General features: G+C 36.5%; 1 protein-coding gene across 1 annotated transcript in view; it reads left to right on the top strand.

Annotated features, from left to right (window-relative positions):
* The window catches only part of LOC139130585 (protein-glutamine gamma-glutamyltransferase K-like), a 28,161-nt gene extending 8,265 nt beyond the window's left edge, over positions 1 to 19,896 (top strand). The window contains exons 4-14 of the mRNA XM_070696333.1: positions 1,100 to 1,218; positions 2,120 to 2,227; positions 8,351 to 8,525; positions 15,791 to 15,929; positions 16,090 to 16,193; positions 16,685 to 16,818; positions 17,215 to 17,326; positions 17,995 to 18,279; positions 18,501 to 18,661; positions 19,113 to 19,255; positions 19,755 to 19,896. Coding sequence (XP_070552434.1) covers positions 1,100 to 1,218; positions 2,120 to 2,227; positions 8,351 to 8,525; positions 15,791 to 15,929; positions 16,090 to 16,193; positions 16,685 to 16,818; positions 17,215 to 17,326; positions 17,995 to 18,279; positions 18,501 to 18,661; positions 19,113 to 19,255; positions 19,755 to 19,896 — 1,622 coding nt within the window. The remainder of the gene's footprint in view (positions 1 to 1,099; positions 1,219 to 2,119; positions 2,228 to 8,350; positions 8,526 to 15,790; positions 15,930 to 16,089; positions 16,194 to 16,684; positions 16,819 to 17,214; positions 17,327 to 17,994; positions 18,280 to 18,500; positions 18,662 to 19,112; positions 19,256 to 19,754) is intronic.
* The last annotated feature ends 1,262 nt before the right edge of the window (positions 19,897 to 21,158 follow it).

Below are 21,158 nucleotides of genomic sequence, written 5' to 3'. Positions count from 1 at the left end.
TGACCCTGGTCATGTGATCTCAGTCCCCGGTAAACCGGTTTGTTGATTCAGTGATTCGTCTTAACGGTGTTTAAGAACCAAAAATGGGGTTCCTTCATCAGTCGCTCTCTTGTTTTGTATCCCCTCCGCTTGGTTGTGTGATGAAGTCATCTTCGTCCTCGAGGAGGAGAAGCCAGATTCGTTACTGAGAGAGTTAGCCACAATTGACTGACTCTATAGTGAGCGATCCGGTGTGTGGTGTCATATTATAATTAACATGACCAAGCATCGATGTTGTTCTCAGGGAAGGTGTTATCTTTTGTGGTCAGAGAAACAAGGCTCACACATTGTATTTCATTATATTTGTTGTTCCTCAATTTTTCATTGTCAACTTGTACATCATTCTAACATATTTATATTGAGAGAATAATATACTGATTTTAACACTAGTTTATTGACTCCTGTCTTGTTCACAATTTACAGAAGTCAAATAGTCCCCTTTCGATAGTGCCTATGCCATTGAGATATTGCAACAGAAATCCTGAAATATGATTTCTTGCGTCAGAAAAGGGAAGGAAAACATTGAGTGTACTGAGGTGTAAAGTAGACCTACATGTATGCAGTGCATACTTATATCATAAGTGCTGGGGAAAAAAACCATAAGAATTGCTTGTGGTAAAAATATTTGCGCCGCCATAGGCGCCGGCAGAGAATACCTGAGAATAAGGTTTCCAAATTTTGCTAGTTTCTGGTTTATTGTGACAATTTTTTTTCACTTCTGTCTGTTATGACAATTTTGTTTTCTTAGGCCATGACATGATCAATTTTTTTTCTTCTATCTCACCTGGTGACAATTTTTTTCTCAAAATCCTCCATACCCCCCAGAAATCAAATGGTTCCCCCTTAAGCGTCTCAACATCATGCACATTGTTGTGATGTACGATGAAACATTTGTTAATGACATTCATAAACCAAGTGTTGTGGAAGAATTGTGTTATACACGAATAAACAATGTGCATATCAGCCAATTAGACATGCCTTTTTTAGAATTAAAACAACATCAGAACACTGCGCGGCATAGAGTGTTGTTCACTCCATTGTCTTATATTCATTCATACAGCCGATGACGTATACATGGAAGGTGACGCCAAGAGAAAAGAGTATGTGATGAGTGAAATCAATCTTTACTACTTTGGAACGGCCCATACCATTGGACGGAATCCCTGGTATCAGGGTCAGGTAAGTCACAAGTTCATTTGAATTCAGAAAGTTAGCTTCAAACAGCTTTAGTTTGCAATAAATTCCCCGACGGTCCATACAGTTGCATGGTCTCAGTCACTGGTGTGAGGGTCAGGTAGGTCAAAGTTCATTGAATATTGAGGGTGAGCTGCTAACATCTCTATTTTGCAATTAAGTTCTACAACTTAAGGAAACCCGTTTGAAGTAAGCAGAAAAAGAAATTTACTGTTAGCTTTGTATAGCTGCCTCGTACCAAATGAAAATTGCTGGTCGGTTTTGAATCATAAATATGCAGTGTTCGAACATTCATAGTGTCATATTGTAATTTGATCATATCGCCCATGATTTTATCGGATTATGTAAGTTATAGCAACTGAGGTGTAAGTCATGCATCGATAATGTAACTCACAGTAGTCAATGTATGCAGATAGTGTCTTATGTTTCAATGACATTGTGCAATATGCCAATGTTGAAGTATTTATTTATTCTTGCTGATAGTGTTGCTGTAAATTGTCCCTGTGTAGTAGCTGTTATCATGTTGATAATAACATAACTAAAAGATGTAGCATATTGCTGCTGGGAATTGAAAAATCTTCCTGTATATGTGATGCTCTTTGCAATTGCCAGTCTTTATCATATAACTCTATTAAAATCAAAGTGGTGATGACAGGTATAATAACAGCATATTGAACTTAAAAATCAAATGTTTTATTTAGTTATATTTTTAAATCATTTTAACTCTCCCCAACGTTTTCAAATATAGTGAAACAAATTTGTTAATAGTTTGTAATAATCCAGTCTGAAATACTAAGAGTTGCCGCTGTTTGTGCAATTTCCTCACCGTTTAAAATGATTGATGCAACACAAGTTAGACAAGTTCTTAACAATCTTTCTTTTTTAGTTTGAAAAAGTGGTCTTGAAGTGTGTTTTCCAACTCTTGGATAAGTCTGGTATGGCAAAAAGTAAACTTGGTAGTCCAATCCATGTTGTCAGAGCTTTGTCAGCTATGGTAAGTACTTAACCATGTATTATACCGCCTTCCAGAGTTAAATGTGGTAAGCATGTATGTCATGACATATAGTCCGTGGGCTAGAGGGGGTCTACGTGCACCCCCCCCCCCCCACAGGATAACAAACCTGTATTTTTCAGAAGCCTTTGGATCCATAGAATACGAAATGGAATTTTAACAGAAAAAATATAGGGATGGAATAGCTGTTATGGTCATGTTTTGAAGGGTACCGCAAAATCACGATTTTGCAACCCAATTGATTTTCGTCAAATCTGTCTTCTTGTAAGTCATCTGCTGAGCTTATTTTTTAACATAACCTCACTTGTTTGGTATCATTAAAAAGGCAATTTAGTCTTCTTTAAGATGACATATTGCAACATGCAATATATTTTACAGTTTTTGTGAAATATGACCAAAACTTACCCATACCCCAAAGTTTAACATTGCAAATTACAGTAAATCTCAAATTCTACCAATTATTTAGCTAGGCAGAATAAAAAATGCAATTCTTTGTATGAAATTGGTTTTATTTGGTACAGGGACATGTCAGAAATATGAAATGGACTTTTAAAAGAAAAAATATTGGGACTTTACAGCTGTAACAGTCATATTTTTGAGGGTACCGCAATATCACAGTGTGGCAGATTTGCATGCATTTTTGTTAAACCTGTCTTCCTATAAGTCATCTGCTGAGCTTGTTTTTGAACATAACCACACTTGTTAGGTATCATTAGAAAGATAATTTACTAGATCTTTAAAATGACATATTGTAACATGCACTATCTTGTATAGTATTCATGGTATATGACCAAAACTTACCCCATACCCCAAAGTTTTCATTGACAATTGCAGTCATAGCTAAAATCAAATTCTACCAATTTTTTAGCTAGACACAAAAAATCTGGCTATTTTTGCTATTAAATCTGTTTTATTTGGAACAAGGATATGTCAGAAATATGAAATAGACTTTTAACAGAAAAAATATTGGAATTCTGTAGTTGTAACAGTCAGATTTTGAAAGCTACGGCAAAATCTCCGTATTCCTGACTTGCATGCATTTTTGTTGAAACTCTCTTCTTATAAGTCATTTGCTGAGGTTTTTATTGAATATAATGTAAGTTGTTAGGTACCATTGAAAAGATAATTTACTACGTTTTAAAATGACGTATTGTAACATGCAATATCTTTTATAGTTTGTATGAAATATAACCAAAACTTACCCCATACCCCAAAGTTTACATCTAAAATTGCAGTCATAGCTAAAATCGTATTCTACCAATTTTTTTACGCAGACATAAAATTATTGGGCAATGTCTTGTATTAATCTATTTTATTTGGTATGGGGACATGTTAAGAATATGAAATAGACTTTTAACAGAAAAAATATTGGGATTCTATAGCTGTAACAGTAATATTTTTAAGGGTACAGCAAAATCTCAGTATGACTGACCCGCATGCGTTTTTGTTAAATCTGTCTTCCTATAAGTCGTCTGCTGAGCTTGTTATTGATTATAACCTGGCTTGATTGGTATCATTAGAAAGGTAATTAAGTAGTGCTTTAAATGACATATTGTAATATGCAATATCTTGTATAGTTTTCATGAAATATGACAAAAACTTTCCCCATACCCCAAAGTGTATATCCAAAGATACTGTCATAGCTAACGTCAAATTCTACTGAGTTTTTACCTACACACAATTAAAAACAGTAATGTTTTGTATTAAATCTGTTTTAATTGGTACTGAAACATGTTAGAAATATAAAATGATATTTTAACAGAAAAAATATTGGGATGTTATAGCTGTAACGGTCATTTTTTTAAGTATACTACAAAATCACAATATAGTTGACTCGCATGAGTTTTTGTTGAACCTGTCTTCTTGTAAGTTGTCTGCTGAGCTTGTTTTTGAATACAACATGGTATGTTAGGTATCATTAAAAAGGTAATTTACTCGCCTTTAAAATGAAATATAGTAACATGCAATATCCTGTATAATTTTCATGACATATGACCAAAACGTACCCCATACCCCATGGTTTGTATAGAAAGTACTGTCATAGCTAATGTGATCAAATTCCGCAAATTTTTAGCTAGACATGATAAAAAGGGCACTGTTTTGGTATTAAATCTATTGTATTTGGTACTTGGTTATGTCAAAAATGTGAAATATACTTTTAACAAAAAAAATATTTGGATTGTATAGTTGTAACAGCCATATTTTGAAGGGTAACGCAAAATTGCAGTACCGCAGACTGGCACCTTTTTTGTTAAATTATTCTTCTTGTAAGTCATCTGCCGAGCTTATTTTGTAACATAACCTAGCTTTGGGGTATCATTAGTAGGGCAATTTATTCCTCTTCAAGATGACATATTGTAATATGCAATGGCCTTCACAGTTTTCCTGAAATATGGTCAAACTTTACCCCATACCCCAAAAGTTCAAATCGCAAATTATCTTAAATTCTACCATTTTTTTGCTACAAAAGACAATTCTTGTATGAAATTTGATTTGTTTGTTTGTTACAAAAGTATGTCACAAGTATGAAATAGACTATTAACGGGAAGATGATACTATTTAGTAGCCATTTGGATCATTTTTGGAGGGAAATGTATGTATTTCGGCAAATTTGCCATGATACCTGGGTACCCTTCCAAATATGATCCAAAAGGCTACAAAATCATATTATATTCCTGTTTAAAGTTAATTTCATATTTGTGACATACTTTTTTAACAAATTCACAGATTTCATAGGTTGCATACAGGCATTGCCCTTTGTATACAAAGTTCATAAATTGTAAACAAACGGTAGAGTTTCAGATTCGCTGTAATTTGCTTTGTAATTTTCAACGTAAACTTTGGGGGTATGGGGTAAGTTTTGGTCATATTTCATGAATACTGTAAAAGATATTGCATGTTGCAATATGTTATCGTAAAGAAGAATAAATTACCTTTTCAATGGTACCTAACAAGTTAGATTATATTGAAAAACAAGCTCAGCAGATGTCTTAAAAGAAGACAGCTTTAACAAAAATGCATGCAAATCTGCAACACTGTGATATTGCGGTACCCTTCACAATATGACTGTTACAGTTGTAGAGACCCAATATTTTTTCTGTTAGAAATCTATTTCATGTTTTTGACATATCCCTGTATCAAATAAAACAGATTTAATGGCAAAAATGGCCAGATTTTTTGTGTCTAGCTAAAAAATTGGTAGAATTGGATTTTAGCTATGACTGCAATTGTCAATGTAAACTTTGGTGTATGGGGTAAGTTTTGGTCATATACCATGAATACTATACAAGATAGTGCATGTTACAATATGTCATTTTAAAGACTAGTAAATTATCTTTCTAATGATACCTAACACGTTAGATTATATTTAAAAACAAGCTCAGCAGGTGACTGATATGAAGACAGCTTTAACAAAAATGCATGCAAATCTGCAACACTGTAATATTGCGGTACCCTTCAAAATATGACTGTTACAGCTGTATAGACCCAATATTTTTTCTGTTAAAAGTCTATTTCATATTTCTGACATATCCCTGTACCAAATAAAACAGATTTAATAGCAAAAATGGGCAGATTTTTTGTGTCTAGCTAAAAAATTGGTAGAATTGGATTTTAGCTATGACTGCAATTGTCAATGTAAACTTTGGTGTATGGGGTAAGTTTTGGTCATATACCATGGATACTATACAAGATAGTGCATGTTACAATATGTCATTTTAAAGACTAGTAAATTATCTTTCTAATGATACCTAACACGTTAGATTATATTTAAAAAAAGCTCAGCAGGTGACTGATATGAAGACAGCTTTAACAAAAATGCATGCAAATCTGCAACACTGTAATATTGCGGTACCCTTCAAAATATGACTGTTACAGCTGTATAGACCCAATATTTTTTCTGTTAAAAGTCTATTTCATATTTCTGACATATCCCTGTACCAAATAAAACAGATTTAATAGCAAAAATGGGCAGATTTTTTGTGTCTAGCTAAAAAATTGGTAGAATTCGATTTTAGCTATGTCTGCAATTGTCAATGTAAACTTTGGGGTATGGGGTAAGTTTTGGTCATATACCATGAATACTATACAAGATAGTGCATGTTACAATATGTCATTTTAAAGACTAGTAAATTATCTTTCTAATGATACCTAACACGTTAGATTATATTCAAAAACAAGCTCAGCAGGTGACTGATATGAAGACAGCTTTAACAAAAATGCATGCAAATCTGCAACACTGTAATATTGCGGTACCCTTCAAAATATGACTGTTACAGCTGTAGAGACCCAATATTTTTTCTGTTAAAAGTCTATTTCATATTTCTGACATATCCCTGTACCAAATAAAACAGATTTAATAGCAAAAATGGGCAGATTTTTTGTGTCTAGCTAAAAAATTGGTAGAATTCGATTTTAGCTATGTCTGCAATTGTCAATGTAAACTTTGGGGTATGGGGTAAGTTTTGGTCATATACCATGAATACTATACAAGATAGTGCATGTTACAATACGTCATTTTAAAGATCTAGTAAATTATCTTTCTAATGATACCTAACACGTTAGATTATATTCAAAAACAAGCTCAGCAGGTGACTGATATGAAGACAGCTTTAACAAAAATGCATGCAAATCTGCAACACTGTAATATTGCGGTACCCTTCAAAATATGACTGTTACAGCTGTAGAGACCCAATATTTTTCCTGTTAAAAGTCTATTTCATATTTCTGACATGTCCCTGTACCAAATAAAACCAATTTCATTCAAAGAATTGCATTTTTTATTCTGTCTAGCTAAATAATTGGTAGAATTTGAGATTTACTGTAATTTGCAATGTTAAACTTTGGGGTATAGGGTAAGTTTTGGTCATATTTCACAAAAACTGTAAAATATATTGCATGTTGCAATATGTCATCTTAAAGAAGACTAAATTGCCTTTTTAATGATACCAAACAAGTGAGGTTATGTTAAAAAATAAGCTCAGCAGATGACTTACAAGAAGACAGATTTGACGAAAATGCAATTGGGTTGCAAAATCGTGATTTTGCGGTACCCTTCAAAACATGACCATAACAGCTATTCCATCCCTATATTTTTTCTGTTAAAATTCCATTTCGTATTCTAGGGATCCCAAGGCTTCTGAAAAATACAGGTTTGTTATCCTGTTGGGGGGGGTGCACGTAGACCCCCTCTAGCCCACGGACTAATAGGAAAAAGTCAGACTCTCTCACTGCCCATAATGCTCTGCACACAACTAAACCCCACCGTACAATGGCAGAAAAACCTCAGTAGTCTGGCCTGAGAGAGGCCTAGCACATTGTGTTACAAAAGATAGCTGGCTGTACCTGCTCACCGGTCAGAAAGAAACGGGTTATACTGCGTAGCCATGGAGGGGGCTGTTAAAGATTCCTCCTAGAGAAAGTGTACCATATCTACCAGTGGTCATCCACAGTTTTGATACAAGTGCTGTCTTGAAGAACTAAGTTTGTCAAATTTACAGTGACAACGATTATTTATTTATTCTATTTTATTTTTTTGAGTTAACGCTTTTTTCACGAATTTTGTTTGATATGAGAGTTGTCTAAGTTGTTTGACTTCTTGAAACGTGCTGAAATAAGGAACAACTATGCACAACGTGTACTCTGCTTGCAGTCAGACAAGACTAAATATTCAGTAAAACATTTTATGGTCTGTATTTAAAAAAATCAAGTTCAGTGTACAACTCTCTTCATGTATTGGTATATACATAATGTGTGGATCTCATACAAGCTTTTACAATGACATCTTGATTAATGGCACCTTTCATATAAATACGGGTAGTAGCTTTCCCTTACATTGTGGCGATGTTTATTTGTGTATTTGTCATGGGAAAACATTGCATTCTGCAGAGGTGTAATTTTTGACGCTTTTGCAGACGTGTTGCCAATGTCATCATTTTGCACACTGAGTGACCTAATGCAAATCTTCCAAACACTCTTGGTACTACATAAAACGTCAAAAAATGTCAACTTTGTCCCTTGAAGGCTATATACCAAGGTATTTGTCAATCATTTTCTACAAATTTCACGTCGCATTGAGCACAACCGCAATTTATGTTCGCTTTTTAGCTGAATACTAAAGACGATGATGGTGTGTTGGTTGGAAACTGGTCTGGAGATTACAGTGGTGGTGTCCAACCAACCGAGTGGACAGGCAGTGTTGCAATCTTTGAAGAGTACATGAAAACTGGCAAACCAGTCCGCTATGGCCAGTGCTGGGTTTTTGCAGGAATTTTCACCACTGGTAAGGGACTGTTGAACCCTGTCACTGAATGGAATATGTCGAGCTGCCCAATTTTACAAAGTAGAGGCCTTCCAATTCAGAGGATTTGAAGGGTTTTCGATCCATTCCTGTGCATCCTTTATCGGGAAACAAATGCAATAGTACAATAGATTGTACACATTCAGTGTGCAAATATGCATGTGCATTTCTGAGTACGTAATAGAGAACCACCGACACCCAGGTGGTTCTTGGTTTCGAATCGCCGAGGCGATTCGAAACCAGGAATCACCGAGGGGGAGGTGGTTCTCTAACTTAAACCACGATCCTCGACAAACTACGATACAGTTAGAACTTTGTTTGTCTACAAGACAAAGTACTGGACAAAAACAGAGTAAAAGACACAAAATATAAAATCTAGAGACGATTATTAGTGAAGTTAGAACTTTGTTTGTCTACAAGACAAAGTACTGGACAAAAACAGAGTAAAAGACACAAAATATAAAATCTAGAGACGATTATTAGTGAAGTTTTGAAGGTGGACTTTGCGTGGCACAACCTTTGTCAAAATGAACTACGCCGAAGCCAGATAGTTCTAGACCGCCCGGCTTGGCTGTGCTAGTTTCACATTTCAGCAGGTGTTCATCTCAATATTCACATATCGAGTCGCAATGCTAATTTCCAAATACAGCCTGTCTTTACAATTTCGAAGGCGTGTTATATAACGCCCATGATGACGTGTCAGACAACTGCTGCCCATGCATTTCAGTGCAGGGCTTGGTTGGCGCAGGGTCACATCATGTCTGACAGTGACAGTATATTCATAACACAAAACTCATTTAACGACACTGAATCGCATTCAGACTCTTCTGGTGAGTTCACAGTGTTTTCTCCCCAGAGTTTCCATACGGAATTTGATAATTTACAGTATTATGGGGCTGAGGGCACTAGCAGCGTCAACCAAGAAATTCGCAGTGTTGGAAAAACTGAGAGGGCAACCTCTGATAGTCACTTAGACAAACAGAAAAATAACGATAGTTTGAGAGTCGGGGCACTAGTATGCGATTCAGATTTACAAAAAAATATTTGATGTCAATGTACCTTACAATACTAGGAAAAAATTACATTGGTCCGTTTCATTATTCGAAACATGGCGTAAAGAAAAGAAACAGGCGTTTTGAAGACAATAAGCTAGAACAATTAAGCAAAATTGAACCGTCACTTACTGAAATGGCAAACGATGAAATTATTTTCTCTCTGACAAGATTCGTTCAAGAAGTGAAAACACGCGACGGTTCTGATTTTCCTGGCAAAACTGTTTATGAAATTGTCATGGGGTGTCTGTAAATGTGGTAACTAGCCATAACGACCAGAAACGAGCAGTAAAGACCTAGAACTAGACAAAACGAGCCAATAACGAGCCATAACGAGCCAAAAAATATGATCTGTCCATACATTAATCTGCAAGCGCAGTTCCCGCCAATCCTGGAAATCCCGCCCTCCACCGCATGTTTGGACATGGTGCGGCCCTTTACCAGTAATGAGCTGCAGCGTAGCAATTACGGTCAATAACGACCAGAAACAAGCAGTAACGAGCAGTAACGAGCAATAAGGAGCCAGAACAAGGTAGAACGAGCCAATAAGGGGCAATAAAGAGCCCCCAAAAAAGATCTTTTCCCCAATGGATTACTCATGCTAAGGGACAGAAAAGAAATTATAAGTCGGGAGGGCTGATGTTTTTCAACATGACGCTGAGGAAAAAATAGTGAATTGCGAACTTCAAACGTGTTTCCATGAAAAATAGTGACGCACATCAATTTACGTGCTCAAAAAAAACATACAGTGATCCTTTTAAAGAACAGCTTTCTCCTTTGAAAATAATCAAAACAAAATCAAATAAAGTAAACAGTTGCACAAGAATCCTCCCTCCCCACCCCAGGGGACTGATTTTTTCCCCTGTGGTTTTGTAAGGGAAAAATTGTTTATAGTTTATCCCTGGATTACCATGTGAAGTGAGGTAGTAGTTTTGGCCCGAAATTCACGTATCAATTTTTAAATCTCACATCTTCACTTCCAAACACCACATTGTATTTGACAAACATTTACAAATGCAAAGACATAGTCAGTATTGTATCGCAAAAAGAGTCCATGCTTTTCTCATAGATTGCCATATAGTAGCTCAACAGCTTGAGTAAAATTAGAGAAAAATCATATTTCATGCACACACATGCACCTCCAAATTTCTATAAAGTACATATATCAGCTATCAAACATATATAAATGTATATATATCGCTTGTTTTGTCGGGAAATTTATCAATGGTTTGCCCAACAGACTCCGGATTTAATTTTTAAAATGGGGCCCTCCCCTCATAATCTCTCTCCAGTCCCTTACCGTGATCACGGGCAAGGGTCAGAGTTCAGGCATATGTGGTTTCATGAATGCAAAACGGATACTACGGGCGCTGAAGTTTATGAGCTGTCTGGAATTTACTTTTCTGTCTTTTTTATATCAACAATACATAAATAAATGTGAAATTTTCTTTTTATTCGAAAAATGTTTATCAGGCTTCACTCGTACGCCACGTCACAGTCCCTCTATCCATGTGTTTACTGAGCACTGCCGCGCCGCAGAGGTTTCGAGATTGTACAATAGACATCAAATCAGGTCCAATAATCGTTATCATTCAAGGTAAACTATGAAATTTACCAGGTCCAAGGAACATATAGATGATGACAAAGGCAATGGGGCCATCTTGAACCACGAAATAGTGGTGGTACCAGGTGTCCGGAATGGGTAAGCATGTCGTAGAGGGCGGGATTTCAAGGACAGGCGGGAAGTGCAGTTGTAGTTCAATTTATGGACAGATCATTTTTATTTTGCTCTTTATTGCTCGTTATTGGCTCGTACTTTCTATTTCTAGCTCGTTATTGCTTACTGTATGAGCACTGTTGCAGAATTTTTTTGCAATACCAAACGTCATAGAGGGCGTGATTTCTAAGCTACGCGGAACTGCGCTTGTAGTTTAACTTAGGGGTGGACCATTTGATATCCTGGGGGGGGCTTGGAAGATTGGTGGAGAGCCATTATTTTTTTCCCACCTGCTTCACCATGAATTATTTTTTTTCTACAGGGCATATGCTGGCAAATTTTTTTCACTTTCCTTCTTCGAGATATATTTTTTTTTACCAAATTTTGGTGCTATGTTTGTTTGCTTGGTTTTTCACACCCAGTAACAAGATGCTGTTCTATCGCACACAGACTATATTCAAGAAACTAAATAAAGATATGTAAATACATGTACATTTTTTATTCACTTTACAAAAATATCAGTTTATAGACCTTATTTATACCATGGGTAACACACTGAAAATACAAATCAAACAACCTGATTACTGAGTTCTACATTAAGCATTAACAAACTTACAGTGAAAACTTTTCTGAGAACATCACTGGTGTCATCAGAAGAGATGATGGTATCCTACATGTATAACAGTGTTCTCCCCAGGATATTTTGACAAGAGAGCGAAAATGTGGTGCGAAGCACCACAAGCGACCGCGTAAGCGGTCGCGGGGGGGGGGGAGATCAGGAGGGGGGTGTCCCCCCTCCTGCCGTTGGAGCTTTTGAAAAACGGAGATTAAAATGGTGTTATTTGATGGCACTTGGGGAGTATTTTTTCCGATTTTTTTTTCGTATAAAAAACTAAAAGGAAAAGAGATCTGAGACAGTGTTCGATAACTTTTATTCCAGTTCACTGATTTCAATGAAGATTACATTTTTTGAAAACGAAACATTTATTCATCGATGTCAAAATTATCACCATAACACTCACGTATTCTCATCCTGATACACGTCCGGCCGAGCCTAAAATAGGTTGTTTTGCTTTGGGAAGGAATACACAAGCGAAATTCTAACCTCCTAAAAAACTTCAGTGTACTCTGCTGTCCTTGGTTACCCTCAATGGCTCCTTGGCATGTTTACTCAGCTAAGTCGGTTACCTAATGCACGGTCCCTATGGAGGGACCGTGGATAACGTTACGGCCTGTGCCATGCAAATATGGCTGCCATCGATATGAGTTGCGTATATAATGATCTCGGATGACAGCGAGATTTGCTAGATCGATGAGAATTACGTTTGCAGCCTGCAGGATCAACGCTCACGCTTGCATTTTGCTTGTAAATCACCGTCAACTTTTTATCTCGTACATTTTATTGTTTTATTTTTCAAAAAAATAAATCTTTTTCATTTCTGGCAAGGGGGCGCTTGGAATTTACAAGAGGGTGCCACGCTCCTGTTACCTTATTCAGGGAGAACACTGCTAAGTATATGTAAAATCATGTACATTTATGGCATTTACTTGTGCTTGAAAAAAATATGTCATAATTGTCTGACAAGTGTCCTGGTTTGAGTGATATTACAAGTTGAACAGTCCACTTGACTGACTGAGTCCACTTGACCCAGTTCATGGCAGGCTGTCTCTCTTCTTGTGGTATTTTGACAAAATCCATACATTCAGATTTACACATTTCTGGAAAACACTGGTGAGCAATTTCAATTTCAGCGTACTTCCTCTAATCAGAAGGTCGTGTATACTGTACAATTGTTCATATTCAGTGATTTAGAATATAAAGGAGATGACTGAGAGAAAAGCCGTCTCAGGCTGAAATAGTGTGAAAATCTTCCTCAGTGAGACCACTGCAGACGAGTTCTTGTTTTCAGTTGCTGAAAAGTTGCTGAAAGCTACAGTGATAGTAGCTGTAACTTTTGACAATTTTTCAGTGTTTTTGTTGGTGTATTTATTTCAGTTCCTCGTTTAATAAGTTATTGTTCCTCAAGCTTGAAATGGTTTATGCTTTATAAAACTCCAGAGCTACAGCTTGATTTTTATTGATGCTGCAGTGTGCATCGAACAATTGCCAAGTTTTTTTTCCGAGTCGCAATGGTCCATAATTGTTTTTCCATCAGCCACTTAAAGCCAGATTTTTTTTCGAGCAACTCCACCTGACATCTTTTTCTTTCCCCAAATCTTCCAAGCCCCCCCCCCAGGATATCAAATGGTCCGCCCCTTAGGGACAGATCAAATTTTTTTGGCTCGTTACGGATCGTTATTGGCTCGTTCTGTTTAGTTCTAGGTCGTTATTGCTCGTTACTGCTCGTTTCTGGTCGTTACTGATCGTAATGGCTAGTTACAACATTTACAGACACCCATTTGTCAGGTGTATACATAAGTACGTGTCAGAACACGTGAGAAATGTTCAATTTTTGAGTGACCCATTTTGCGCTGATATAAAAAAGAAGTCTCGATTATGTCATGAAAATGAGAGCCAAGAGTGGGATTGGAATTCACAGAAGGCAAGCGCAAATCATATCGGTTGACGAAGAAAACATATTATGGGATAGGAAACTCTTGCGAGATCATACACCGCAGTCGCTCCTTGATTCTCAAATTTGCTTGTTTGGTTTGTACTTTGCTCTACGTGGTGGTATAGAGCGCAGAAACTGCGCCATAAAACTCTCAAATACAACTGAAAATAGATGTATCAGGCAAAAAGTATCTGGAATATAGAGAAGATGTCAGTAAGTCTAACCAGGGAGGACTGTCGAGTCGAAAATTCGACAAAAGGTCACCAGAGCATACGAGAATGCACACAACCCAGAGAGATGTATAGTAAGACTGTATGAACGCTACAACAATTTTTGGTGAGTTTTACCCATTTCTGTCTTTCACACATTTATATCGTTAGATTTCTAACTTAAAGCAAACAAAAACTCACCTTGTATTAGTCAAATATCAAACCTCTACATTTGGCTAATGGCATCTTGATGTGTCCACTCGTAAACTTTATGAAACATTTGCGCGCAATATACACGTAAACTATGCTCATGTTGACTGTAAACATTTATTTCTATTATTCTTCCTCAACAATCCTCCAAATATACCTGACGATGGTTACTACCTATATCCTCTAGCAAACCTACGGCTACATGTTGGTATAGCTTAAAGAAACTAGGTCATAACGCTCTTCATGGTACTATTGCCTGTCTGTGCAAGGAAGCTGATATCCCTGGGTTTCGAACAAATCATTCTTTAAGGGCGATAGCAGCAACATGCTTGTACATGTATGATGCCGATATTGATGAGCAGTTGATCTGCGAAAAGACTGGCCATCGTAGCGACGCTGTCCGACACTACAGGCGCACATCTGACGAACAGCAAGAGAAAGTAAGCAGAATTCTGCAAGGTACGCGCAAATGTTAAATATTTAAAATTTTAATGAAACAAAGAGTGGTGAACTGAACCATAATGAATTAGAGCTCATAACTATTGGGAAATGTAACAGAAGTTATTTTAGGGATAGTAAGATGTCATAAGAGTTTGGGGGGAGGGTGAAGGACATTTCTGTTCAGCGGTTGGTTGGTGTTTGTAACGCATTTATTTCACCCGTGTTTTGCTGTACTGCACTTTATCGACTAATCGACTAAATGTCTTTTCTATATAATATCAAGCCATGGAGAAGCCCCTGAGCCACCAAGAAAATTGCCATGTACATCAGTGAACAGTGTGACCAAAGCCACGGAATCAGCGGCAGCGGCAGTGTCAGCAAAGGATTCATCCTCAATCAGTATTACCATAAATTTGTTAAAATGACATTCTGATTCAATTATTGTACCCAAGAAATAAATGGAAATCTGCAAACTGAACAGTGTATTTGCATTTCTGTGTGACAGGTGATTGAGTGTCTCCTACCCGAGAGGTAGTTCTAGAACTACCCCTGGGTTCTACAACTACCTAGGATAATTTCTGAACGTTGTCGTGACTGGTAGTGGGAGGTTCTTTGATTGAATGTTGTTTTGTTTGTATACTGTGACGTCATGATCGTGGTTTATTCATTTTATTTTTCAAAGAAACGACAGATTTCCCCAATAATATCATTACTCTCACACCATGAAAGAAATATAATGAATGCATTTATCATTATACATCTCATGGTTTTGCCTTAAGGGGCAGATTCTTCATCAGTTTATCTCTGATCAGGACTAACTTTGACAACTTTCAAAGGAGAGCAAAGGACTAAAATCACATAAATAGTCAATGTCAATGACCACTAATGTGAGGACTGCCCCTTTAACTTAAACTACGATATGATACTGTAATGTAACTTTTTGTGAAAATACAGATAATTTCAATTCAGGATGGTTCTGGCCAACTTGATAACATCTTTTATGAGTTCATTTCACTACATGTTGTATGTCTTTTTTCTCATCCCCCGGGGGTTTGTTTTACAGCCATGAGAGCTCTTGGTATTCCATGCCGTACTCTGACTAACTTTGAGTCGGCTGTTGACACCGACGGCAATCTCACCCTGGATTATCACTACAGTGAGGAAGGGGATCCTATTGCAGACATGAACAAAGACAACATATGGTAACTATTCGGAATTGGTATCTTTCACAGTAATTACAAGTTGTAAAAGCCTGTTTGGTTCAGAATTCGTGTGAAAACTTTGTTAATTTGCGTTCTTTTTTCTAAAAAAGTATCATTGGAAATGTAGGGTTTTAAACGCGGGTTTTTTTTAATAACACAGGAATTTTCATGTATGGAATGACTGTTGGATGGCAAGACCGGACCTACCAAAGGGGTACGGAGGCTGGCAGGCGGTGGATGCAACACCACAGGAAACAAGTGACGGTCAGCATCAGTTTCATAAAACGATACTTCCCAATAAGAAAGTATTTGCAACTTGAGTAAATTATGTTAAACCTCCCAAGCCACTTCACTCAGAGTACATTGCAGCAAATCCTAAAATCGGTCAGAAACATTTCCTTTTAAATTTCTCAACTTTCATCTTTTTCATGGCAACAGATTTGCTGCTGGGATGCCTGTTATTCACATAAATGTAAACGTATATTCCGTATAATGAAAAAGTTGATTTGCTTAAAGGTTATCCCTTCAGCCCTTAATTCGGTATAATTTGATTTTCGTATTTTTCAAATTTCTCAAAAGTGTTAGGTGCGCCATATAGCTGAATGTTGTGCAAAATAACTCATAAAAACAAGTGTGTAATGTAAAAAGAAAAGCAGATGAGATTACATTTGTAGATTAAATCGGCATTACTTCACTATCCAATTATCCCAAAATTAGTTCCAATCGTGTTTTACTTATAATTTCCTTTTATTCAGGTATTTTCCGCACCGGCCCAGCCCCGCTTACTGCCATCAAACGTGGTGGTGTCCATCACGGATATGACACCAAGTTTTTCTTTGCTGAGGTCAATGCTGAACGTGTTGATTGGATCGTGAAGAAAGACACAAAGGTATGAAATTCATTGATGATAAGAGAAAATACAGATAGAATGAGAAGAAGGTGTTAAAGGATAATACAGCAGGCACTGTTGGGTTCAATACATGACACAGTTCGCCATTGGCATTCAGTATTTTCTGCCCGGATAATTATCGATCATAACCTTCATATTTTTATAGCAAAACTATGACAGTGATTCGGATTTGAATAAGCACAGTAAAACGACTGGCATGATTTGTGTTTTTTGTATATTACTGGATGCTTGCAGTTAGTTTCTACAGAACTTGCATCTGTTTCCCTGCCAGCCTCTTAAATCTTTGAAGAAGTGCACTGACGTCATCTACACCCTTTTGTCATTTTCATTCAACTCTTAGTCAGAACGACTCTGGTTTTGTGATTCCACCCACAGCAACTAATACCCGCAGATGTAAATCCATCGTCAGTTGGTAAACGCATCAGTACCAAGAAATTAGCAATGTGGGTCCGAGATGACATCACTGACGAATATAAATTTCCAGAAGGTATGTCACAGGGACGGAAATAAAAAAAATTTGCACAGTGTATATAATCGGCGCATTAACGCATATATATATATATATATATATATATATATATATATATATATATATATATATATATATATATATATATATATATATTATATATATATATATAATGTTTGTGAATGTGTGTGTGTGTATTAAAGGAGACATAAAGATATCAATACCAGTGTTCCTGGAAGAAGAATATGGATGATGTGGGTAAATATAACCTGAGAGGTTATATGAGTATAATATGATTAGCACAAGTAAAAAATAACCAGATACCTATAATTTACTCTTTCAGTGCAAGTTTGGTATAACCTTTTGTTGTTCTGTACAAAAGCTGGATCTGTGTGCAGGGAGTTTTGTGTGACAAGCTCTGATAAAAATCTTGAAATGGCAATGAAGAGAGCTTTTGTAGTTCAACAGTAACTCAGATCACCACGGTTTCATTTTCCAAGCCTTTAACTGAAATTAGCTTGCAACACAGCAGCAAACCTTTCAATCCAATTTTCCTCTGTAGAGGTCCACCTTTACCATCGAAAACAATTGGGTTGGTTCAAACATAGCGATGTAAAGTTAAACAATGTCACACTAGAAGTCTGATATCCAAGTAGTTGCTATTCAACTTCTATTTACCATAACAGGGTCTGAGAGGGAGAGAATTGCAGTCCTTGCTGCGGTTAAACAGGTCGAGTCGGCCAAGAAGGTCTACAAAGACATCAAGAAGGATGTCCAGTTTAAAGTTCATGTCAGTGACGAAGTTATGGTGGGCAAAGATGTGGAAGTTAAAGTCAAAATCACCAACGACCACAAGACTGACGCCCGTGAGATTTTTGTTAGTTTGACCTGTTACTCTGTGCGCTACAATGGGGTCAAAGTTCACAAGGTGCTGGTAAAGAAAAACGATGTCAAAGTTGAACCAAGCAAAAGTAAGTAACTGATTATATTTAGCTTATCTTTTGTTGAGGTGCAGTAATATTTTTTACCATGTCCACGTAGTTTAGAAGACTGAGTATCTTTCTTAGATTGTTAATTTTTTTTTGTTAAAAAAGTAAGAGACTGCATGCATGTTTCATCCTGAAACAAATTGATCAGAAAAACTCCATATGCATCGGAAGTAACTGACGTTTGTAATTATATCTTTCACAAGGTACAAGCCAAGTAGTTGTTGTCTCTGTCACGGACTACAAGGACAAACTAACCGAACACGCAGCCTTGAAGTTCTTTGTCATGTGTGGAGTCAAAAGCACTGGGCAAACTTTTGTCGGTCATTACGATTTCAGATTCCGCAAACCGGAACTCACAATTACCGTAAGTCCACAGCATTTCTGCTTCAGGCCGATTTATCAGATCATTTGTTCGTCAGTTCTAATTCAAACTACCTTTCAGTTCACCTTACTAAGTGAATATAGAGTAATGTTTGGTATACACTTGTTCTAAAATTTAAACGGTTTTCTGTGTCATATGTTGTGGGACAGTACACAACGATGAGCACAGATGAATTTCAAATTCAGCAAAATTCACAAGGACATTGCATTTAAAGGGCCATTATTTGTAACTTTTGACCATTTTTACCCCGGAAAATTCCATGTTGGGGGCTCATATTTGTTGCAAAATGTTGTTTTACGAAAAAAAACCATGATGTTATTCAGTCAATCATAGCTGCTTTGATTGACAAGAATAATTCGTACACTTATTTTAGTTGAAATTAAAACCATTTAAAAAGGTTTTGTTTGTAATTTCCATTTTCCTGATTCCTCAGATTGACCGCTCTGGACCACTCAGGAGAGGTGAGCCGTTCAACGTCATTGCCATGTTTTCCAACCCGCTGCCCATAACACTACAGGTCTGTTCATTCCGACTGGAGGGTACTGGCATCGAAGGACAAATCAAGGAAACCATCAGGTGAGGCATGATTCTAGGGTTGTTGCTTTTTAACTCCATGCTATGACAGACATGTAAAATGCACCTCAAAATTGAAAGATTTAAACTTTTACTCAAACATTCCTGCGATGGAGAAAACTTTCAACCATTCTCTCAAAATCAAGGAAAAAATCGTGGAGCTGTCACTTTGCAAAGTTTTCATACTGTGGAAATCAATTACCTTCAATTTAAGATATTTGAAGTTCAAATTGGCTGCCATCTCTGTTTTAACTCTATCGGGAAATATTAAATTGTCGATTTTCCTTTAGTTTCTAATCAGTGCTACAGTTATTTAAGATCTTTTGTTACATTCAATATGATTGTGGCATATCAAAAATAACATTAAGTGCCCTTTTTATTTTAAATTTTGACAAAGTTTGTTAAGACGAATCAAATAGTGCACATTCTTGAAAGTTGCAAGACTTTACTACCAGTGGCAACCATACATCTTTAAACTTCCCTACTTTTTGTTCTTTTCCAGCGATGTTCCAGCTGGGAAAGATGCTAAGCTTGAGGTGAAGCTGACTCCGAAACGTGTCGGAAAGAGCAAACTGATAGCGAGTTTTCATTCACGTCAGCTAAACAGCGTCACCGGCTCAATTGACTTGAACATCGACAACTAAGGCTGCGTTATGATAATATTCAGTGATGTGAACTTAAGGTTCACGGTTTTTTCCTAATTGAGTGGGGTTGACAATTTGGGGTGAGGTTCTGAAAAAGGAGGTAGTTATTTTCAACGGCGGTTATTGTTTCAAAGTACCGAAATTTGAATATACACTTGAGTTGTATTTTTGTGTCTTTTTTGTGATATTTTGACGAAAAATATCCTAAATGGATTGTAAGATGAAGATTTTTGGTAAATTCACTTTGTTTCAACTGAAATATGTCAATTATTTTTTTACTTTGCGCTTGCGATATATAGGATTTGATTATATATAACGTATTTATTCAGTATTATAGGCCCCTGGCCTTTTCCCCAAAACATGAAAAATACATACAAGTGAATACATATGTGGGGCTAATACATCTCATTAAGCAGACATCTTCTGGAGTGAGGTCTCCCTGAATCACGGACTGTAAAATAAATACTTTGATAGATTTATTGGGGTTTGAGGATTTTGGGATCGAATTAATTAATCTTTTGAATTTTGTAGTGTAGGCGTTGTAACATTCAGGTATACAATACAAGGGGCATACTAGACAAAAATGTAATTCAGTTTCAACTTGGTTCAATACACATAGCGTACATAGTCTATTTGCTCAAGGTAACTTTTGTATTCGTGAACTTTCAATATGTTAATTGTGATTGGACTTTCGAAGTGCTCTCCTAAAAACACCAAGAGTGATATCTCTGAGATATTTTTCAACAATTAAATCATTTTTAAACAAACGATATGTGTCTAGCTTTGAATGTTTCCATGTTTGTTCTTCATTGTTGAACGCCTATATCAAGTGTTGTCTATTTGAATTCTGACTGCATGTTCTAAATTATACCGAAACCGTATGAAAATAAGAGATCTTTGACTTGTTTGGCTCAGCAATTAAACCCGTTCTCTGCAATCTCAAACTGGTAATTGTAGCATTGCTTAATGTATCTATATTGTTTTCTACATGTAATAATTTTAACCAGTATTTGATAATGCGAGGAAGTCTTTACGCTTTTAAGCAATGCCTACGCAGTTCACAGCAGAGTTACATGAAATGTAGCTAACCTGAAGTAAGTATTTACAAAAAGATAAGTGGGCCTGTTCTATATCGTTACCATCGTGAAAGCCCCGGATTTCACAACGATACATCATGAAATATAGGGAGGATTTTTTGGTCAAATATTCTTAAAACTATTTTAATATTCAAATTCTTAAATTTGCTTAAATATTTCTTAATA

This window comes from Ptychodera flava, chromosome 4 (genome assembly GCF_041260155.1).
Source record: "Ptychodera flava strain L36383 chromosome 4, AS_Pfla_20210202, whole genome shotgun sequence".
NCBI lineage: Eukaryota > Metazoa > Hemichordata > Enteropneusta > Ptychoderidae > Ptychodera > Ptychodera flava.
This window is presented reverse-complemented; position numbering and strand designations above follow the sequence as displayed.